Source organism: Hemiscyllium ocellatum, chromosome 2 (assembly GCF_020745735.1).
Source record: "Hemiscyllium ocellatum isolate sHemOce1 chromosome 2, sHemOce1.pat.X.cur, whole genome shotgun sequence".
Taxonomy (NCBI): Eukaryota; Metazoa; Chordata; class Chondrichthyes; order Orectolobiformes; family Hemiscylliidae; genus Hemiscyllium; species Hemiscyllium ocellatum.
Window position 1 is genome coordinate 1,185,249 of NC_083402.1, and position 23,025 is coordinate 1,208,273.

General features: G+C 43.0%; 1 protein-coding gene across 3 annotated transcripts in view; it reads left to right on the forward strand.

Annotated features, from left to right (window-relative positions):
• The window catches only part of nipbla (NIPBL cohesin loading factor a), a 529,062-nt gene that overhangs the window by 406,126 nt on the left and 99,911 nt on the right, over positions 1-23,025 (forward strand). For all 3 annotated transcript variants that reach the window (XM_060834051.1, XM_060834059.1, XM_060834067.1), the window contains one exon: positions 17,043-17,136. In XM_060834051.1, the coding sequence (XP_060690034.1) occupies positions 17,043-17,136 (94 nt within the window). The remainder of the gene's footprint in view (positions 1-17,042; positions 17,137-23,025) is intronic.

Here is a 23,025-nt window from a genome sequence, read left to right on the forward strand (position 1 = left end):
TCATGGTCACACATGTAAGAGGGGCACAGATCTATGGGGGAGGTGATGGCCTCGTCACTATTAATTCAGTGACCCAGGTAATGTTCTGGGGAAACAAAATCAGATTGCTGGAGAAACTCAACAATCTGGTGGAGAGAAAATGACGTTGGCCTTTCAAGTCCAGTGACCCTTTGAATTCAGTAAAAATCTAGAATTAAAAGTCTAAAGATAGACTTTCCAAATTTACCTTTTCCAAAACAATGTTCATCTGTTTTGCTAATGTCCTTTAAGGAAAGAAATCTGCCATTCTTACTTTGCCTGGCCTACATGTGACACCAGACCCGCAGTAATGCCGTTGATATTTAGCTGCCCTCTGGGCGATTATGGGTAACAATAAATGCTGGTTATGGTAGCAGTGCCTACATTGTCTGAATGAATAATCAGAATCTAATTGAATGTCTGAACAGACTGGACAGATTGACTGGTATTCATGATTTTCTGTATCAACAGATCATGGAGTGGTTATAGCGCTGGAGACCTTTTGACCCACTAAGTCTGTTGTCTCTTTACAAAAGCAATATAGTTAATCCTACTACTTGTCCTTATAGCTTTTCAAATATTTTCTTTCAAAATGCAGGTCCTGCTTCTTTTTGAAAACCCTGCATGAACTTGCCTCCAACATCATTTCAGACAATATATTCCAGGTCCTAATCACCTGCTTTCTCGAAAAAACAATTCTCGTTTAACTGATGCAGAGTCATATCAGACTCAAAAAGTTAACTCTTTTTCTCTCCACGAGATGTTGCCAGATCTGTCGATTCTTCTCCATTTTGTTTTTGTTTCAGGCTTTCAGCATCTGCAGTATTTAGGTTTTATTTTCTCATTTTTAACTTGGTTCTTTCTTTAAATTTGTACATTTGGTTGTTGGCTATCATGCCAAATGTGAACAGTTTCTTCCTTCCTCGTCATGTTTAAGCATGTCTTATGAATCTTTTCCTCTGTGGAGAATATCCCAAGTTTTCCATTGTATCCACATGACTAAATTCCCTGACTCAAGTCATTTCTTCCTTTTGAAAGTGTGCTAACCGGATTTGGACATTATACCCGTATGACCTCGGAGCAGAAGTAGGTCGTACAGCCTATTGAGTCTCCTCTGCCATTGGATCATGTTTCACAACTCCATTCTCTTCCCTTCTCCTGTGACTCTTGATCCCCTTATTAAATCAAGAGCGTATCTATCTCCATCTTAAATACACTCAATTACTTTGCCTTCATAACCTTCTGCGGCAATGTATTCCACAGATTCACCACCATCTGGGTTAAGAAATTCTTCTTCCTAGCTATGGAATCATAGTTACATAGGATGGAAACAAACCCTTCAGTCCAACTCGGTAATGCCAACCAAATATCTGAAATTAATCTGGTCCCACTTGCCAGCATTTGGCCCATATCCCTCTAAACCCTTCCTATTCATATACCAATCCAGATGCCTTTTAAATGTTGTAATTATACCAACATCCCCCACTTCCTTTGGCAGCTTATTCCATACACACACCACCCTGTGTGTGAAAATGTTGTCCCTCAGGTCCCTTTTATAGCTCGCCCCCATCCCCTTAAACTAGTTCTGAACTCCCCTACCCTGTGCAACAGAACTTGACTAGTCACCATATCCATGCCTCTCCTGACTTTATAGACCTTCATATAGTCACCCCTCAGCCTTGACACTACAGGGAAAATAGTCCCAAGCCTATTTAGCCTCTCCCTATAGCTCAAGGCCTCCAATCCTTTCAAAGACTATGAACCTGCACTCAAAATCTCTTTGTTTGGCAACATTCCCCAGGATCCTACCTTTAAGTGTATAAGTTCTGCCCTGGTTTGCCTTGCCAAAGTAAAACACCTCACATTTCTCTAAGTTAAACTCCATCTGCCAATCCTCAGCCTATCAGTCCATCTGATCATAGTCCCGTTGTACTCTGAGATAACCTTTCTCCCTGTCCATTCCACCAATTTTGGTGTCATCTGCAAACTTAGTAGCGATACCTCCTACATTCACATCCAAATCATTTTATATAAATGATGAAAAGCAGTGGACCCAGCACTGATTCTTGTGGCACACCACTGGTCACAGGCCTCCAGTCTGAAAAATCACCCTCTGTCTCCTACCAGTCCTCACTTTGTCTCCTATCATCAAGCCAATTCTGTATCCACTGGCTAGCTCCCCCTGTATTCCATTTGATCTAACCTTGCCAACCAGCCTATCATGCAGAACTTATGGAATACCTTGCTGAAGCCTGTCTATACAGCATCCACCGTTCTGGCTTCTTCTATCTTTGTCACATCGTGAAGAAACTCTATCAAGTTTAAGAGAGATAATTTCCCATGCATGTTGAGAAACCATGTTGACTATCCCTAATCCATCTTTGCTTTTCCAAGTACATGTAAATCCTGTTCCTCAGAACTCCTCTAACAACTTACCCAACACAGATGTAAGGCTCATAAAATATAGATGCAGAATTAGGCCATTCTGCCCACTGAGTCTGCTCCGCCATTTAATCATGGCAGATTATGTTCCTCAGACCTATTTTCCTGCCTTCTGTTCATAACACTTCAACCTCTTACCAATTAAAAATCTGTCTAACTCCTCCTTAAACTTACTCACTGTCCCATCATCCACTGTACTTGGGGTTAGCGAATTCCATAGATTCACAATCCTTTGGGAGATGTAGTTTTTCCTCAACTCTCCTTTAAATTTGCTACCTCTTATCCTGAGAATATGATCTCGCATCCCAGAATGCCCCACAAGAGGAAGCATGTGCTCCACACCTATCTTATCCATATTTTTTATCATCTTGAATATCTCAATTTGATCTCCTCTCATTCTTATAAATTCCAGAGAATATAGGCCCAAATTGTTCAATCTCTCTTCATACGACAAACTCCTCACCTCTGGGATCAATCTAGTGAACCTTCTCTGAACTGCTTCCAATGCCACTACACCTTTCCTCAAATAAGGAGCCAAAACTGTGGAAGGGCTTTTGCCCAAAACATGGATTTTCCTGCTCCTTGGATGCTACCTGACCTGTGCTTTTCCAGCACCACACTGACCTAAATTCCAGCATCTGCAGTCCTCACTTTTGCCACAATATTCCAGGTGCAGTCTCACCATTGCCTTATATAGTTGTAACAATCTTTCCTTCTCTTTATATTCTCTTCCTTTAGCTATAAAAGCCAACATTCCATTTGCTTTTCTTTATGCTAGTTTTCTATGGCCCATGAACAAGAACATCTACTCTCCTGTACTGTCGCATCCTGAAATTTCTCCCCGTTTAGATAATATATCACTTTCTCATTTTTCCAACCAATATTAATGAGCTCGCAGTTATCCACGTTAAACTCTACCACCTTTTGATCTGCTCTCCTAACCTATCTATCCATTTGTAAGGTTCTTATTTCCTCATTGCAGTTTACCGTCCTGCCTTTTTTTTTGTCATCTGTAAATTTGGCCACGAGCCTTCTGTCCCTGATCCAAGTCGTTCATATAGATCCATAGAATTCCTACACTTTGGAAACAGGCCATTTGGCCCAAAAAGTCCACACCGACCCTTCGAAGAGTAACGCACACAGACCCATTCCCATACCCTATTACTCTACATTTCCTCTGACTAATGCACCTAACCTACACATTCCTGAAGACTATGGGCAATTTAGCATGACCAATTCACCTAACCTGCACACCTTTGGATTGCGGGAGGAAACCGGAGCACCTGAAGAAAACCCCCACAGACAAGGAGCGAATGTGCAAACTCCACAGACAATCACTCGAGTCTGGAATCAATGCCTGGGTCCTTGGTGCTGAGGCAGCAGTGTTAACCACTGAGCCATTATGCCACTGAGGCTCAAGCACCTTCTGGAAGTCCAGATATATTACTTTTTCAAGATTCCCATTATTCACTTTGCTTGTTATATCTTTGAAGAACTCATGCAAATCAACCCTTCTTAAAACCATGCTGATTCTGATAGAAAGCTTTTTGCCTTTATAAATGTCCTGATATTGCTTTCTTGATCATTGTTTCTAACACTTTGCCAACAACAGATGTTAAACTGACTGGTTTGTAATTTCCCACATATTTCTGCTCTCTCTTTTTGAATAAGAGAGTTATTTTAGCATTTTTCCAATCTACTGGAACTTTTCCTATGTCCAGGGAATTTTGGAATATTGTTACCAATGGATCCACTATCCGTCGCCATTTCCTTTAATACCCTGGTATTACTGGTCACTGCTCAGTGGTCTATAGTTCCCTTGTGTCTCCTTGCAGCATTTTTCAAATAAAGCCACAACATCAGCCACCCCTCCAGTCCTCTGGCACCTCACGGATTGCTGACGATGATACAGATTTCTCAACAAGGGGCCCAGCAATCATTTCCCTAGCTTCCCAAAGAGTTCTGGAATGCATCAGATTATATCCTGAGGATTTATCCAAGTTTATGCATTATTTTAGACATTCAGCACCACCCACTCTGTAATATGGACAGTTTTAAAGCTATCACTGTTTATTTCTCCAAGATTTCTCACTTCCACATCCTTCTCCACTGATATGAAATACTTATTTAGTATCTTAACCCTCTCTGGTTCCAAACACAGGAAGTGCTGTTGATCTTTCAGGGCCCTATTCTCTCTCTCGTTTTTCTTTTGCCCTGAATATATTTACAACATAGAACAGTACAGCACAGTACAGGCCCTTCAGCCTTCAATGTTGTGCCTGACCTTTTATCCTAATCTAAGATCAAATTAACCCTTAATACCCTTCATTTTACTATCATCCATATGCCTATCCAAGAGTCGCTTAAATGTCCCTAATGTATCTGACTCTGCTACCAATGCTAGCAGTGCATTCCACGCACCCACCACTCTGTGTAAAGAACCAACCTCTGACATCTCTCCTAAACCTTCCTCCGATCGCCTGAAAATTACACCCCCTTGTAACAGTCATTTCTGCTCTGGGGAAAAGTCTCTGACTATTCACTCTATATATGCCTCTCATCATCTTGTACATCTCTACCAAGTCACCTCTCCTCTTTCTTCCCTGCAATAAGAAAAACCCTAGCTCCCTCAACCTTTCTTCATAAGACATGCCCTCCAGTCCAGGCAACATCCTGGTGAATCTCTTCTGCACCCCCTCTGAAGCTTCCTCATCGTATAATGAGGTGACCAGAACCGAACAGAATATTCCAAGTGTGGCCTAACCAAGGCTCTATGGAGCTGCAGTACAACCTGGCTGTTCGTAAACTCCAACCCTCTACTCCTGAAAGCCAGTATATCATACGTCGTCTTAACAACCCTATCAATTTGGGTGGCAACTTTGAGGGATCTGTGAATGTGGACCCCAAGATTCCTCCGCACTGCCAAGAATCATGCCTTTACTCCTGTAAAGTGCATTCAAATTCGACCTTCCAAAATGAATCACTTCACGCTTTTCCAGGTTGAATTCCATCTGCCACTTCTGAGCCCAGTTCTGCATCCTGTAAATACCCTGTGGCAACCTGCAACAGCCTGATGAAGGGCTTATACCCAAAACGTCGATTCTCCTGCTTCTCTGATGCAGCTTGACCTGCTGTGCCTTTCCAGCATCCCATACACTAACCCTCATTCTGGCTATCCTCTTGTCCCTCATATAAGTGTGGAATGTCTTGGGGTTTTCCTTAATCCTACATGGTAAAGCTTTTTCATGCCCCCTTCTAGCTCTCCTAAGTCCATTCTTCAATTCTTTCCTGGTTACCTTGTAATCATTGAGAATCGACGTAGAACCTTCCTTATCCTTGAGTGGACCAACCCTTACTCTAGTTATCCTCTTGCTTCATATATATGAATAAAAGGCCTTGGGATTCTCCCTAATTCTGCTCGCCAAAGTTATTTCATGACCCCTTTTAGCCTGCTTGATGCCTCATTTAAGATCGATCCTTATCTCCCAATATTGCACTAAGGCCCGTTCTGTCCTTAGCTGCCTGGACCTTATGTACGCTTCCCTTTTCCTGGTTGGCTATTGGACGATTTCTCCTATCATCCACGGTTCACAAATCTTGCCTTTCCTATCTCCTGTTTTCAAAGGGGCATGCCTATCCTGCACTATCTTCAACCTATTTTTTGAAATCCTCCCACATATCAAATGTGGACTTCCCTTCAAATAACTGTTCCCAATCCATGTTTCCCAGCTATGGCTGAATTTTGATATAATTGGCCTTGGCCCAGTTTAGTACTCTTCCCTTAGGACCACTCTAATTTTTGTCTACGAGTCTTCTAAAACTTACAGAATTGTGGTCACTGTTCCCAATATGGCCTCCCTTCTAGTCAGCCTACCTACTGAACACACCTGACAAAAACTGCACCATCCAAACTATTTGCAGTAAGCAGATTCCAATCAGTGTTGGGGAAGTTGAAATCACCCATGACAACAACCCTGTAAGTTCTGGACCTTTCCAAAATCTGCCTCCCAGTCCTCTGTGTCTCTCTCACTACTGGGGGGTCTATAGAAAACTCCCAGTAAAATGACTGACTGCTCCATTCTTGTTTCTGTTTTCCACCCACACTGACTCTGTAGACAAATCCTTCTCAATGGCTTCCCTCTTTGCAGCTGTGATACTAACCCGGGTTAGCAATGCAAACCCCCTACCTTTTTTACCATCATACTCATGCACACACTCTACCAAGCTTGCAAACCCACAGTCTCTCAGCGCACTTACACTCTGTGTCATGCACACGATATCTCTCTCTCACGCATGCATGCACGCATGTACGCGCACACAACTCTGTAGGGTGAATGTGTATTTTCTTCTATTTTGCTGAAGAAGATTCCCCCTCAGTTTCCTACACTCTGAAGAAAAAAGTCCTAGCTTGTCCAGTTTCTCCCTATAACTCAGTCCCTTGAGCCTTAGCAACATCCTTGTAAATTTCTTCTGCACTCTTTCCAGTTTAAAAGCATTGTGTTTTTATGGCAAGCTGATCAAAGCTGAACATAACACTGTACTCCAAGTGTGGCCTCACCAACACCTTGTATAACTGCAACATAATTTCCCAACTTCTTTACTCAATGCCCTGACTGCTAAAGGCCAGTGTGCCAAAAGCGTCCTTCGCTGTCCTGTCTACCTGTGACTGGAGAACTGAGAGTCTGAACTCCAAGGTCCCTCTGTTCCACTACTCTCCTTCAGACCCTACCATTCACCAGAAAACTCCTACCTTGATTTGACTTTGCAAAATGCAACACTTAACATTTATCTATATTAAACTCCATTTACCATTTCTCGACCCACTTCTTCAACTGATCAGGGTCCTGCTGCAATTTCTGATAACCTTCCTCACTGTCCACAATATCTCCTATTTTAGTGTCAGCAAACTTACTAATCATGCCTTGTACATTCTCATCCAAATCATTGATATAGATAACAAACATCAATGGGCACAGCACTGACCCTGAGGCACTCCACTCGTCACGGCCTCCAGTCTGACAAGCATCCTTCCACCATTACCCTCTGCTTCCTACCGTCAAGCCAATTGTGTATCCAATTTGCCAGCTCGCCCTGGACTTGATGCGATCCACCCTTCCAGAGCAGCCTATTATGTGGAACCTTATCAAATGCCTTACTGCAATCCATATAGACTACGTTTACCGCCCTGCTCTCATCAAAGATTTCCTTTCAAATTTGCTTCTTACTTTGCTGCTGACTATTGGAGTCTGTAGTACTATCCCAATAAGGTGATCATTCCTTTCTAATCTCCCCCATTTCTCTTTTTAAAGAGTCATCCCTTCACTGTGAAGCTGTCTCTTCAGGTCCAAGTCTGTACTGGGGAAAACATCAAGTCCTCTATTCTTGCTATCAAAGTGCATAGCCTCTCGGTTTCCCGCATTGTTTTCTATCTGCCACTTCTACGCCCACTCTCCAAGCCAAAAGCCCTCCTAGGCTGTAATTGTTCCATGGTTAGCTGACACAGGAGAACTTGGATACCATTTCAATCTATGTTCTAACATTCAGTTGGATTGTTATATCTAATTGATTAGGCTAATTTTTGTTTGTTCATTCATTTTTGAAGCCACCCCATCTTCTCAACGCTACCTGTCCCCCTCCATCGATGACATAATATCCAGATCATTAATATATAACACAAATATTTTCCGTCCAACACTGACTCTGATAGAAGATCCCTTTATCCCCACTCTCTGCATTCTGCCACTCAGCCAATCCTATATTCATGCCAGTACCTTGCCCCTAAATCAACAGGCCCTTATTTTAATTAGCAGCCTCTAATGTGACACCTTGTCCAAGGACTTTTGGAAATCCAAATAGATCATATCCACTGGCTCTCCTTTGTTTAACTAGCTCGTTAACTCCTCCAAATTCTAACAGATCTGTCAAATACTCTGTCCCCTTGATGAGGTCATGCTGACTCAGCCCTGTTTTACCATGCACATCCAAGTATCCGACAATCTCCTCCTTAGTGATGGATTCTTAAATCACACCAATGACCCATGCCAGATTAACTGTCCTGTAATTTCCCATTGTCTGCCTCTCTCTCTTCTTAAACAGAGCTGTTACCTTAGCCACTTTTCCTCTGGAACCCTCCTTAACTCCAGCGATTCCTGAAAGATCACTACCAATGCTGCCACAGTCTTATCAGCTATCTCCTTCAGACCTCTCGGCTGTGGTCCATCATTGCTGGTATTTATCCACCTTCAGACCTTTCAGCTTCCCCAGCATCATCTTCTTCGTGATGGCAACTGAATCTGTTCTTTTCAAAAGGTTTTTTCTAACTATTTGTAGTCTCTCCTCAAAAAAAAAACAGGATTCCATATGACAGATCATTTTCTCGAACTGCTCCGACATCTTCAATTTGTAACCAAGTTTAGAGTGGTGCTGGAAAAGCACAGCGGAGCAGGAAAATTGGCGTTTCGGGCAAAAGCCTTTCATCAGGATTTTTTTTTCCCTGCTTCTCTGATGCTGCTTGATCTGCTGTGCTTTTCCAGCATCACTCTAATCTTGACTCCAATCACCAGCATCTGCAGTATCCACTTCCGCCTATCTTCAATTTGTATGCATACACTCTTAACTTTCTGTGATCCTATATACATTTTTGAATTGTGCCTTTGAGTGTGTATTACAATACCTTTTTGATTGGAAGAATGGGGAAATCGCTTCAAATCTTGTGTTAAATTTATTTTGTCCATTTAACCATCTTGATAACCTACGATATTTCTTATCAGTCACAATGCTACTTCAGAAGGAACAGGAAAACTATCATGTGGGCATATAAATTAGGAGCAGGAGAAGGCCCCTCAGCTCCTTGAACCTGATCCAGCATTTGATAAGATTATGGCTGGTTTTATTGAAACAGATTCCCAACATCCCCTGATAATCTTCCTCCTCTTGTTTTCCTGTCAAGTCCCCTCAAGATTTTGTATTGTTATGAAGTTGCAGGCATATACTGTACCTTTAAGAGACAGAAAGAATGCTGTTCTGAATTGACCTTCTAAGCTGTGTACAGAACAACCTTGATTATCTGAACGAGACGGCCGGGGATTATTTTCGGATAACTGATCCGATCGTAAACAAGCAATAATTTGAGTGCTGGTTATCCAGCAATGCATGCTATCATGCCATTTAACTGATAACTGAATGCAGAGTTGCCTCATGCTGTTTTTAGGCGACCTTGAAATCTTGTTCAGATAATCTGAAATTTGACTAATTGATGTTTAGGTAATCGACATTGTATTGTATATGACTAGATGGCAGTCCCAGAATGTACTGGAAAAATGAAAATATGTAACATTTGGCTGTGAATTGGATACCTACGTTTTGGTTGCTGTTTTGACAGCAGTTCGAATTTAACCTCAGTTTAAATTATGCCCCAGGATACTAAAACCCAATCGAGTTTGTTTTTTTGCTAACATCAAACCAATGAGAGAATCCGATGTTGGGGATATAAGAATGCAAACATTTTGAAAATTGATCAGAGAGCGAAACTGCTGGAGAGTTAATTGCCCATCTGACATCTTGCTCTCAAAGTAATTAGAAAACACTCACAATCAAAGGTACCTTTCATGCAAAACCTATTTGCAGTAAAAAGAAAGAAGACAACTCAGATGTAATCAGGAAAGTTGAAGACAGCGGAGGAGACAGAGACTGTGATTTTGAGATTGATGTAATTTTACTAAGTGCCTTATTGGAACAGCATATTATAGAGTTGGAATGAGGGAGTAAGCTGTTAAGAGAAAGGGGGGTTTAGATTTGTGATTGTTTTATGGTTAATGTTTACTTTTAGAGAGAGAAAATAAATTGATGTTATTTTCTCTAAATAGTGAAATTTGGGAATTCTCTGTCACCCATTATCTTAACAGATTACAAAGCGAGTCGAGCTTTTCTGAGTGTTTTGGTTTAATTAACAGAAGAGGTTTGCCTCTGTGTTGTAACAGTTTGGAGGCTCAGGTCTGAGATTTGAATAAGTTTGGACTGATTTAAACTGATTTGGGGTAATAAAGATCCCAACAGATTAAGCACTTGTGGTTAGTGTCCTGGATTTTGAAATAAAACTTAGATGAGAAAATTTGTTTAATTTCGGTTACTTGTGGTTGGTTAAATTAGATTAGATTCCCTACAGTGTGGAAACAGCCCCTTCAGCCCAACAAGTGCACACCGACCTTCCAAAGAGCAACCCACCCAGACCATCCCTCCCCTCCCCCCCCCCCCCCCCCCCCCTGCCAACCTAACATTATAGACAATTTAGCTGGCCAATTCACCTAACCTGCGTGTTTTTGGACTGTGGGAGGAAACCGGAGCACCCAGAGGAAACCCAAGCAGACACTGAGAGAATGTGCAAACTCCATGCAGATTAAAAGTGAGGGAAATGGCTCTTAAGATTGCTTCAGAGGTTCTGGGGTTTGAAGATGCTTACCAAATTTGCCAAGAAAACTTAGCAAGCCGGAGGAAGGGTGTACTTTTAGAATTAGCGAATAGGTTAGAATTGAGTTTAACCAGGGAAAAAAGGAAAGCTGAAATTGTAGTAGAGTTAGTCAGGCATTTAGGTGTATCAGAGAAACAGACAAGTGCAGTAGAGTTAGAAAGACTTAAATTGCAATTAAGGCAAATGCAGTTAGAAGATAAAGAAAGAGAAAAAAGAGCCATGTTAGAGGGAAAAGAAAGGGAGAGAAGGTTCTTAGCTGAGCAAAGAGAAGAAAGAAAGGGGACAGAATTTGAACTTCAGAAGTTGTGAATTAATCAGGAAAGACAGCATCCAAGGAGCAACAGAATAGACATTTCAGCATGAGCCCTTCTTCAGGAATCGCTTCATCAGGCTCATGCCCGAAACGTCGATTCTCCTGCTCCTTGGATACTGCCTGACCTACTGCGCTTTTCCAGCAACGCATTTTCAGCTCTGATCTCCGGCATCTGCAGTCCTCACTTTCTCCTCCAATTAGTCAGGAAAGTCAATTTAACAAGATGGAAATGAAGAGAGAACATAGTGATGTACACAAATATGTTAAAACATTGCCACATTTTGATGAGAAAGAAGTTGAAACCTCCTTTATTTCATTTGAAAAATTGGCTATGCAGATGGAGTGGCCAGAAAACTTTTGGAAATCTCGTTCGGGCTAAGCTGGTAGGCAGAACTAGTGAGGTATTTGCAGTGCTGTCAGATGAGGGGGGAGCAGAGATTATGCAGATGTCAAACAGGCTATTTTGAGTGTCTATGAATTGGTACCAGAAGTGTATAGACAACGGTTCAGAAACATAAAGAAGGAATCAGGTCAGACTCGCGTTGAGTTCAAAAGAATTAAACATATTAATTTTGATAGATGGGTGAATGCCTTAAAAATAGATAAGACCTATGAGGATCTAAGAGATTTATTCTGCTGAAGGAGTTTAAAAACTCCCAGAGATGATGAGAACTCATGTGGATGAACAGAAAGCTCAAAAATTGAGAAGTGCAGCAGAGATGGCAGATGAATATTCATTGGTGCGTAAGGTGAAATTTAGCTACTGACAGGAATTTCATCCTGTAGGGATACAAATTCGGATAAACCAAAGTAGATCACACTGGTAATAGTTTATCACGGATGAAAAATGGTGGTGGTGAAAGGCCTCAAGTGTTTCCACTGTGATAAGATGAGACACAAAGTGCTGGTTATTGAAGAAAGGCACTCTGGGGGGAAAGAAATAAAGTAAAAGAGACTAAGCCAGTGGGATTAGTGGAAGCAGTAAAGGAAACACCAAGAAAAGTTGAGGAGCTGCAGGAGAGTGCACAGCCTAGGCAGGGGCTGAGTTTTGAGTTAGTGCCTGACCTCTATAAAGACTTGAACTCTGTGGGTAAAGTCTGCTCAAGAAGAATGGGGAGAAGGAAAGAAATTATAATTTTGGGAGATACAGGAGCTAATCAGTCTCTAATAGTAAGAAATGAATGTATTTGCATCTTTCTGATGTGTTACCCGAGAGAATGGTAATTGGTGGAATACAGTAGATGGACAGAAATTTAGCACTCCTCTGTGTAAGATCAGGTTGGAGATCCGAATCGAGGCTGGCAATCACTCCCAGAGTGTCAGTTCCAGGCATACAGTTTGTTCTTGGGAACAACTTAGCAAGATCCTTGTGGAGAAGCCAAAGGAAGACCAGGGAATTGTTAAAAGAAAAATACCCTGGAATTTTTCCAGATTGTGTAATAACAAGATCCTACTGTTATAAGTCACAGCAAGCAGCAAAAACTAGAGAGAAAGGTAAATGGAGGTTCAGTTAGCTGACACCCAGTTTGATGTAATGGTACAGGAAAAACTAAAGTAGGTGGAGGGTCAGGAAGAGTTGTTTAGTCCTGAAAGACTAATGGAATTATATATAGACTCATACTCCGAAAAGGAATCGGAATGTATTCCCAAAGGTTGTTAACGTAAGGATAGAATCCTAAGAAGAAAATAAAGGCCATGGCAAGTTAGTGAAGAGGAGAAATGGGTCGAAGGGCACCAGATTGCATTGCCGGTAGCATACAGAAATGAAGTATTACAGGTCGCACATGAATTACCAGCAGGAGGTCATCTAAGTGTGAGGAAGACTCCGGCTAAGGTACAAAAGCTCTTTTGACCTGGACTGCATAAGGATGTGGTTAAATGTTGCTGTAAGTGTCATATGTGTCAAATGGTAAGCCATAGGCAGTAATAAAACCAACACCTTTGTTGCCAATTCCCACATTTGAAAAATCTTTCATGCGGGTTATGATCCCCTCCCAAAAACTAAAAGTGGGAAACAATACTTGCGAACCATAATGGATGTCTGGATTAGTGGTGCTGAAAGAGCACAGCAGTTCAGGCAGCATCCAAGGAGCAGCGAAATCTTGGATGCAGGCTGAACTGCTGTGCTTTTCCAGCACCACTAATCCAGAATCTGGTTTCCAGCATCTGCAGTCATTGTTTTTACCATAATGGATGTGTCTACCAAATTTCCTGAGGCATTCCAATCTGGAATATTTAGGCGAAAAGGGTGGTAGAGGACTTGGGAGCTTTCTTTACCCAGTATAGGCTGCCCAGAGAGATTCTGTCAGACCAAGGGTCTACTTTTACTGCTAGGCTGTTTCAGGAAGTCATGGACAGCGTAGGCATAAGGCACTTTAAATCAAATACATACCATCCTGAATCCCAGGGTGATTTGGAAAGATGGCATCAGACCCTGAAAACCATGTTAAGAGTGTACTGTCAGGATTACCTGAATGATTGGGATAAAGGCACCCCATTTGTATTGTTTGCTATTAGAGTTGCCCCAAAACGAATCTACTCCGTTTACTCCTTTTGAGTTAATATTCAGACATGAAGTGATAGGCCCTTTGAAATTAAAGAAAATTTGATAGGACCAAAGTCTGAAATCTCACACTTGGATTATGTATCTGAGGTGAAGGAGAGATTAAATCAGGTGAGTTAGCTAAAGAGCACCTGAAGAGAGCAGTCGAGAGTGTGGTGCTGGAAAAGCACAGCAGGCCAGGCAGTAGCTGAGAAGCAAGAGAATCGATGTTTTGGGCATAAGCCCTTCACCAGAGCTTTTCTGATGAAGGGCTTGCACCTGAAACGTTGACTCTCCTACTCCTCAGATGCTACCTGACCTGCTGTGCTTTTCCACACTTTCAACTCTGACCTGCAGTCCTGACTTTCTCCTCCCAGAAGAGGACACAGCATAGAATGAAACAAGTGGCAGATAAAAACACTAAAATTCAGATGTTTTTCCATAGGGATGGCATATTAGTGTTGTTACCTGTGGTAGGTGATTACTTCAAAGCCAGGTTTAGTCATCCCTATCAAATTGAGAAAAGTTGAGTCAGATAAGCTATCTGCTAAAGATGATAGAAAGAAAGAAAATGTATCATGCATGTCATGTGAATATGTTGAAACCTTACTATAATAGAGACACGGAACTGGAGAAACAGGTGTTAGTTACAGCTCCATTAAGTGAGGAAATAAATCCAGATGTTGTGTTTGATGTGCCTCAAAATACATTCAATAATGAGGAAGTCTTTGAGGAGTGGGATAGGTTAGTGAGCTATCTGTCTCAGGAGCAAAGAACAGAGTTGAATGGTTTGTTGTAGCAGTATGAAGACATACGCAAGAATACGATGGGAAGGAATGATATTATTGTGCATGAGGTGGAAGTAGGGAATGCTGTTCTGATAAAACAACACCCCTACAGGCTTAATCTCTCAAAGCCACACAGGTCCAGAAGGAAGTGGAAGCGATGTTCAACAAAGATATCATCGAACCAAGTCGGATTGTAGGGAGCCCGCGATTGTGTTAGTTCTCATACCTGGTGGGACTCAATGATTTTATGTGGACTACTGGAAGGTCAGCACCATAACTAAATTGGGCTCCTATCTAATACCAAGATTGGAGGACTGTATAGAGAAAATTGGACAAGCCACTTGCATCATAAGGTTGGACCTACTGCATGGTTATTGGCAGGTACCTTTATCAGAGAGAGCAAAAGAAGTTTCTGCATTTGTAACCCCAGTGGGCTATATCAATTCAAAGTGAATCTCTTTGGAATGAAGAATGCACCAGCCACATTCCAAAGACTCATGAACATAGATGTGGCCAGATTAACAAACTGTGCAGTTTATCTGGATGATGTAGTAATCTTTAGCAAGTCATGGAAAGATCACATGATACAATTGGCAGAGCATTTTGAACGATTACGAGACTCAAAACTGGTAATAAACTTAAAGAAAACAGAACGTGAAGATGAAAGCCATTGAGAAATTTCCACAACTGTCCTCAAAGAAAGAGGTGCTTCAATTTCTTGGGACTGAGTGGATTCTACTGGAAGTTTGTTCCAAAATTCTTCAGCGTGTTTACTGAAAAACAAAAAATTCTGGTGGACAGAACAGTGCCAGGAGGCTTTTGAGAATTTAAAAGCCGCATTAACCTCTGCACCAATTTTAGCTACACCAAACCTTTTTGAAACCCTTCAAAGTTGCAATCGATGCCAGCAATTTAGGAGTTGGAGCTGTACTCTGCAAGAAGATGATGGAATTGAATGGCCAACCAGCTACTTTTCAAAGAAACTCAATATCCACCAGAGAAAACACTCAAAAAACTTATTGAGTTTGGTACTGGTCTTGCAACATTTTAATGTTTATGTGACAACCAGTGTTTCGGAAACAGTTGTGTACACAGACCACAACCCTCTTACGTCCTTGGTAAGATTTAAAGGCAAAGATAGGACACTATTTTCTTGAATTCTTATGTTACAGACTTTTAATTTACAAATTGTATGTGTTGCGGCTCATGAAAATGTGATAGCACTTGCATTATTGTAGGTTCAAAGGAAAAAGTGTAGGTAAGATTTGACCGATTCCAATGTTATATATGTTTGCAGAAATTAATGTGAAAAGTATAACTCAGATTAATAACGTATTTCATAGTAATGGGATTAAGAACTAGAAAAACAAATAAAGCCATCTTCTCATTATGATTCAGTTTTATCTCAAGGGGGTAGGGCTTATGAAGTTAAAGATGTGTACTGTACCTTTGAGAGAGAGTGCTTTTCTGAATTGACAGATTATGAGCACCTGTGTGTATGACTAGATGGCAGTCCCAGAGTGTACTGGAAAACTGAAATACGTAACCTTTGATAGCAAAATGTATGTCTGAATTTTGGTTGCTGCTTTGACAACAATTCGAATTTAGCCAGTCAGTTTAACTTATGCCCCAGGATGCTAAAACACAATTGAGTTTGCTTTTTTGTTTTGCCAACATCAAACCGATGAGACAATCTGACGTTGGCAGTATAAGAATGCAGACATTTTGAAAATTGGTCAGAAAGCAACTGCCTTAGTGAGAGAAACTGCCCATCTAATCTTACTCTCAAACAAATTAGAAAGCATTCACTAGCAAAGGTACCTTTTCATGTGAAACGTACTCACAGTAAAAAGGAAGACCACAACCCAGGGTGATCAGCAGCAGGAAAATTGAAGACTGTGGCAAAGACAAAAGACTGTGATTTTGAGATTAAACTAATGTCATTTTAATAAATGTCTTTTTGAAACAGCATATTGTTATAGAGTTGGAGTCAGAGCATAAGCAGTTAAGAGAAAGAGGGGCTGAGATTTGTGACTTATTTTGTTTAGTTTTTACTTTTAGAGTAGGAATATAAATTGATGTGTTCTTGAATAGTGGAATTTGGGAGTTTCCTGTCACTCGTATTTTAACAGATTATGAAGCAAGCTTTTCTGGGTGTTTGGTTTAATTAACAGAAAAAGTTCAACCTACTGCTTTGTAGCAGTATGTTTCAATCAAATCACCTCTTACTCTTCAGTGCCTAAGCTTGGAACCCAAGGTTGCAGAGAAAGCAGATGTTGATGAAAAATGGTATGATCTGAGCATGGGGTAAATGAATTTTCTGAATTTGGATGCTAAGCAGCATTTACAGAAATTTTGAAATTCAAAGGATTACAGTGGCAGGGCAGTGTTTGCAATTGTCCGTGATGTTGAGATGATTTTTTTTCTGTTTGGCGTCAGTTCCTAATGGGGCTTTATCTTGTTTTCTGGCAGGTTGTTCAGCACTGTGTGAGCTGTCTGGGAGCTGTAGTCAACAGAGTAACTCACAACTATAAATTTGTGTGGGCCTGTTTCAATAGGTATTATGGTAAGTAGCCCTTACTCAAATCTGTGTTCACAGTGACAGCTGCAACTTATTTGTCCATTATCCATTCCAGCTGTTCAATGTACTATCCTTCTTCATTGCTAATTCGGTTTAAATTGCTTGTGTAAGTTACAAACAGAAATAGACTGAAAATAGATGGATTAAATAGCCTATGTTTAGACATCACACTAAATTCCTCCATTTCTCCATGAATCTACCTTTTCTCCTAAGTGCAAATTGAACTCTAATCATCATCTGATTTCTCCAACACATCTTCCTATTCATTTCTCCCTCTTCTGTTGGTACCTCGCATTGCCTACTAGGAATAGTTAATTTGACATTTCAAAGAACTTTGTTCTGCACTTGCTGTTAAATTTACATTTATCTGATACTTATGGCCCCCAGTTCTGATCTCCTGACAGATGGAAACATCTTCTGAACCCACCCCCTCGCATGGGGACATGGGTTCAGAATTTACTGAGGCAGCTGGTGGAATTTCAATCAGTTAATAAATCTGCAGTTAAAAGGCTAGTCTCATGATGTTTATATGCTGTTAATTGTCATAATCCTCGAGTTGAGGAAATCTGACCTGTGTGTGACTGCAGATCCAAAGAAGTATGATTGACTTGTTAATACATTCTGAAATTGCCTGGCAAGCTCTCACTTCAGAACAGAATTGGGTGAAGTAAGAGTGACTGCCTTTGATATGTGACTGAGTGTGACATCAAGCAAAATTAGTCAGTGGGAATTGGGGGAAACACTCCACTGATTGGAGTTATACCTAGCACAAAAGGAAAATGGTTGTGGTTGTTGGAGGTCAGTAATCTCAACTCCAGGACATCTCTGCAGAAGTTCCTCAAGTTAGTGTCTCAGGCTCAACCATCCTCAGTTATGTTTAGCACTATTCATGACAACCAGATACTGAAGCAGTTCATGTTCAAAATGCAGTGAGAGGGGAATAATATTCAGGCGTGTGCTATAAAGTAACAAGTAGCATTCACATCACACAAAAGCCAGGCAATGACAATATCCAATAAAGGACAATCTTATGACCACCCCCTAAGATACCACCATGAGCATCATCCTTCAGTTACCATTGACCAGAAACTGGACTAGACTTGCTATAGAAGTGGATTGGCCACAGAAGCAGGTCAGAGGTTAGGAACAATGCAGTGGTAAACTCACCTAACTCCCCAAAACTTGCCCATTATCTACAAAGCACACATCAGCAGTATGATGGAATACTCCGCACTTGACTGGATGAGTGCTGATCCAACAACTTTCACGCTTGACACTATCTGGGACAAAGCAGGCCATTTGACTGACTTCACATCCACAAACATTCATCCCCTCCACCACCAGCAATGTGTGCTATCTATAAGATGCACTGCAGAAATTAATTACATCCATCCCTCTCACCCACTCCAACCTCTCACCCTCAGATCGTGCAGCCCTCCACTCCCTCTGCTCCAATCCCAACCTCACCATCAAACCGGCAGACAAGGGAGGCGCGGTAGTAGTTTGGCGCACCGACCTTTATACCGCTGAGGCCAAACGTCAGCTCGCGGACGCCTCCTCTTATCGCCCCCCCTTGATCATGACCCCACCTCCCACCACCAAACCATCATCTCCCAGACCATCTATAACCTCGTCACCTCAGGGGATCTCCCATCCACCGCCACCAACCTCATAGTCCCACAGCCCCGCACCGCCCGTTTCTACCTCCTGCCCAAAATCCACAAACCTGACTGCCCCGGCCGACCCATTGTCTCAGCCTGCTCCTGCCCCACCGAACTCATCTCCGCGTACCTCGACACGGTTCTGTCCCCTTTAGTCCAAGAACTCCCCACCTACGTTCGGGACACCACCCACGCCCTCCACCTCCTCCAGGATTTTCGCTTCCCCGGTCCCCAACGCCTTATCTTCACGATGGACATCCAGTCCCTGTACACCTCCATCCCCCATCACGAAGGACTCAAAGTCCTCCGCTTCTTCCTTTCCCGCCGCACCAACCAGTACCCTTCCACTGACACCCTCCTTCGACTGACTGAACTGGTCCTCACCCTGAATAACTTCTCTTTTCAATCCTTCCACTTCCTCCAAACTAAAGGAGTTGCCATGGGCACCCGCATGGGCCCCAGCTATGCCTGTCTCTTCGTAGGATATGTGGAACAGTCCATCTTCCGCAACTACACTGGCACCACCCCCCACCTTTTCCTCCGCTACATCGATGACTGTATCGGCGCTGCCTCGTGCTCCCACGAGGAGGTTGAACAGTTCATCAACTTTACTAACACCTTCCATCCCGACCTGAAATTCACCTGGACTGTCTCAGACTCCTCCCTCCCCTTCCTAGACCTTTCCATCTCTATCTCGGGCGACCGACTCAACACAGACATCTACTATAAACCGACTGACTCCCACAGCTACCTGGACTACACCTCCTCCCACCCTGCCCCCTGTAAAAACGCCATCCCATATTCCCAATTCCTTCGTCTCCGCCGCATCTGCTCCCAGGAGGACCAGTTCCAACTCCGTACAACCCAGATGGCCTCCTTCTTCAAGGACTGCAGATTCCCCCCCAGACGTGATCGATGCCCTCCACCGCATCTCCTCCACTTCCCACTCCTCCGCCCTTGAGCCCCGCTCCTCCAACCGCCACCAAGATAGAACCCCACTGGTTCTCACCTACCACCCCACCAACCTCCATATACAACGTATCATCCGCCGTCATTTCCGCCACCTCCAAACGGACCCCACCACCAGGGATATATTTCCCTCCCCCACCCCCACCCCATCAGCGTTCCGCAAAGACCACTCCCTTCGTGACTCCCTCGTCAGGTCCACACCCCCACCAACCCAACCTCCACTCCCGGCACCTTCCCCTGCAACCGCAGGAAATGTAAAACTTGCGCCCACACCTCCTCCCTCACTTCCCTCCAAGGCCCCAAGGGATCCTTCCATATCCGCCACAAGTTCACCTGCACCTCCACACACACCATCTATTGCATCTGCTGCACCCGATGTGGCCTCCTCTATATTGGGGAGACGGGCCGCTTACTTGCGGAACGCTTCAGAGAACACCTCTGGGACGCCCGGACCAACCAACCCAACCACCCCGTGGCTCAACACTTTAACTCTCCCTCCCACTCCACCGAGGACATGCAGGTCCTTGGACTCCTCCACCGGCAGAACATAACAACACGACGGCTGGAGGAGGAGCGCCTCATCTTCCGCCTGGGAACCCTCCAACCACAAGGAATGAACTCCGATTTCTCCAGTTTCCTCATTTCCCCTCCCCCCACCTTGTCTCAGTCGGTTCCCTCAACTCAGCACCGCCCTCCTAACCTGCAATCTTTTTCCTGACCTCTCTGCCCCCACCCCACTCTGGCCTATCACCCTCACCTTGACCTCCTTCCACCTATCACATCTCCATCGCCCTTCCCCCAAGTCCCTCCTCCCTACCTTTTATCTTAGCCTGCCTGGCACACTCTCCTCATTCCTGATGAAGGGCTCTGGCCCGAAACGTCGAATTTCCTGTTCCTTGGATGCTGCCTAACCTGCTGTGCTTTGACCAGCAACACATTTTCAACTGCAGAAATTAAACAAAGATCCTTTCAAACCCACAACCACCTCCATTTAGAAGGACAGACGTGGCAGATGGCAGCACTACCACCTGCAAGTACCCCTCCAAATCACTCTCAATCCTGACTTGGAAATATGTCACTGTTCCTTCAGTTGTCATTGTGTAAAGTTCCTGGAATTCCCTTGTTCATGGCATCGTGGGTTTACCTACAGCACATGGACTGCAGGCAGTTCAAGAAGGCAGCTCATCACCATCTTCTCAAGGACAGCTAGAGACTGGAAATAAAATGCTGCTCCAGCCATGAAGTCTGTAATCCATAAGTGAATTTTTTTAAAAATTCAATTACTGCAATTGTAACCACATTGACTAATAGATATTGATCTAAGAACCACAAGTGGCAAATGATAAACTCATCCCTGCAAATCCCACCTTATCAGCATCTGACAATGACCAATAAAATGGACGAACTGTCTTGCAGATTAGTCAAGCAATAGCGTAATGTAAGAACACAAATTGCCAGAAAAGCTCAGCAGGTCTGGCAGCATCTGTGGAGAGAAATCAAAATTAATGTTTGGGGTTGAGTGACCCTTCCTCAGAACCCTAGCCTGGGTTCTGGGAGAACATGTAAGAGACACCACACAATCCTTGATCATATATGGTAACGCCAGCAAGACAAACAATAGCACCATTGAGGTATGCTGTTGGGACAGAGTTTCCATAGGACTCCATAAAATCTCATGGCATAAGGCAAGCATGCGCAAGGAAATCCCCCAATACCACCTCCCTCTGTCTTGCTCAACCTCACACCACACCAGCTGATGAGAAAGTACTCCGCTAGAAAGTTTTGCTTTAAAAATAAATGCTTGCTCATTTAAGACAGAAATGAGGGGAGAAGAATTTGGGGATGGTTGAGTCCAATGCGTTCCACAGATTCACTAACCTCCAGCTGAAAAAGTTCCTTCTCATCTCTGTTCTAAAGGGTCATTCCTTCACTCTAAGGCTGTGCCTTGGGTCCTACCTCTGATACCAGTGGAAACATCTACTCTATAGCAGCCTCTCAGTATTCTGTAAGTTTCAATGAGATCCCTCTCATCCTTTTAAACTTCGAGTACAGTCCCACAGACCCCAAATGCTCCTCACGGTCGGCCCTTCATCGTTTGAATCATTCCTTTAAACCCCTGTTCTGCCTTCAATGCCAGCACATCCTTCCATAGGTATGGGATCTAAAACTGCTCCCAATATTCCAAATGCAATCTGACCAGAAGCTTTTATACACAGCAGTACATCCCTGCTCGTGTATCCTAGTCCTCTTTACATGAATACTACCATTGCATTTGTCTTTCTAACTGCCAAATGAATGTGCAAATTATCCCAAAAGAATCCTGAACTAGGATTCCAGAGACACTTTTTTTTGCTTCAGTTTTCTGAAGTCTTCTCTCATTATAAAAATAGTCTGTGCCTCTACTCTTTGTACTAAAGTGCATAACCTCACACTTTGCATTCTGTCTACCACTTGTATGACCATCCTCCTATCCTGTCCAAGTCCTTCTGCACCCTCCCCATTTCCTCAATACTACCTGTCCCTACACCTATTTTTCTGTCATCTGCAAACAAGCCCACAGTTCCTTAATGTATAATGTGAACAGCTGTGGACCCAATACTGACCCCACACGGAACTCCATTAGTCACTGGCTGTCATCCTGGAAAAGGCCTCATTATCACCGCTTTCTGCCAGTCAGCCAATCATCTATCCATGCCAGTATCTTGCCCCTAACACCATGTGCTCCTACCCGGCCACCTGTGCAACACCTTGTCAAAGCCTTTTAGAAATCCGGATAGACCACATCCACTGGCTGTCCTTTGTCTAACTTGCTCAGTATCTCCTCAGAGAATTCTAGCAGATTTGTCGGGCATGACACTCTGCCCGTGAAGCCGTGCTAACTCAGCTCTACTTTACTTCACACTTTCAAGTTCTCTGCAATCTCATTCTTGATAATGGACTCTATAATCTTACCAAAGACCGACATCAAGACAACTGACTTTTAATTTCCAGTCTTCTGTCTCCCTCCCTCCTTAGTGTGCTGCATGAGTCATTTTCCAGTACCCTAGGTCCTTCCATGACCCCAGTGATTCCTGAATGAATATCTGTACAATCTCCTCAGCTATCTCCTTCAGAACTCTAGTGTAGTCCATCTCGTCTAGGTCACTATCCACTTTCAAGCCTTTCAGCCTCCCATCACCACTACTTTCATCTCTGCCTTCTGACTCAGTTGAAGTTCTGGAATGCAGCTGGCATCTTCCACTGT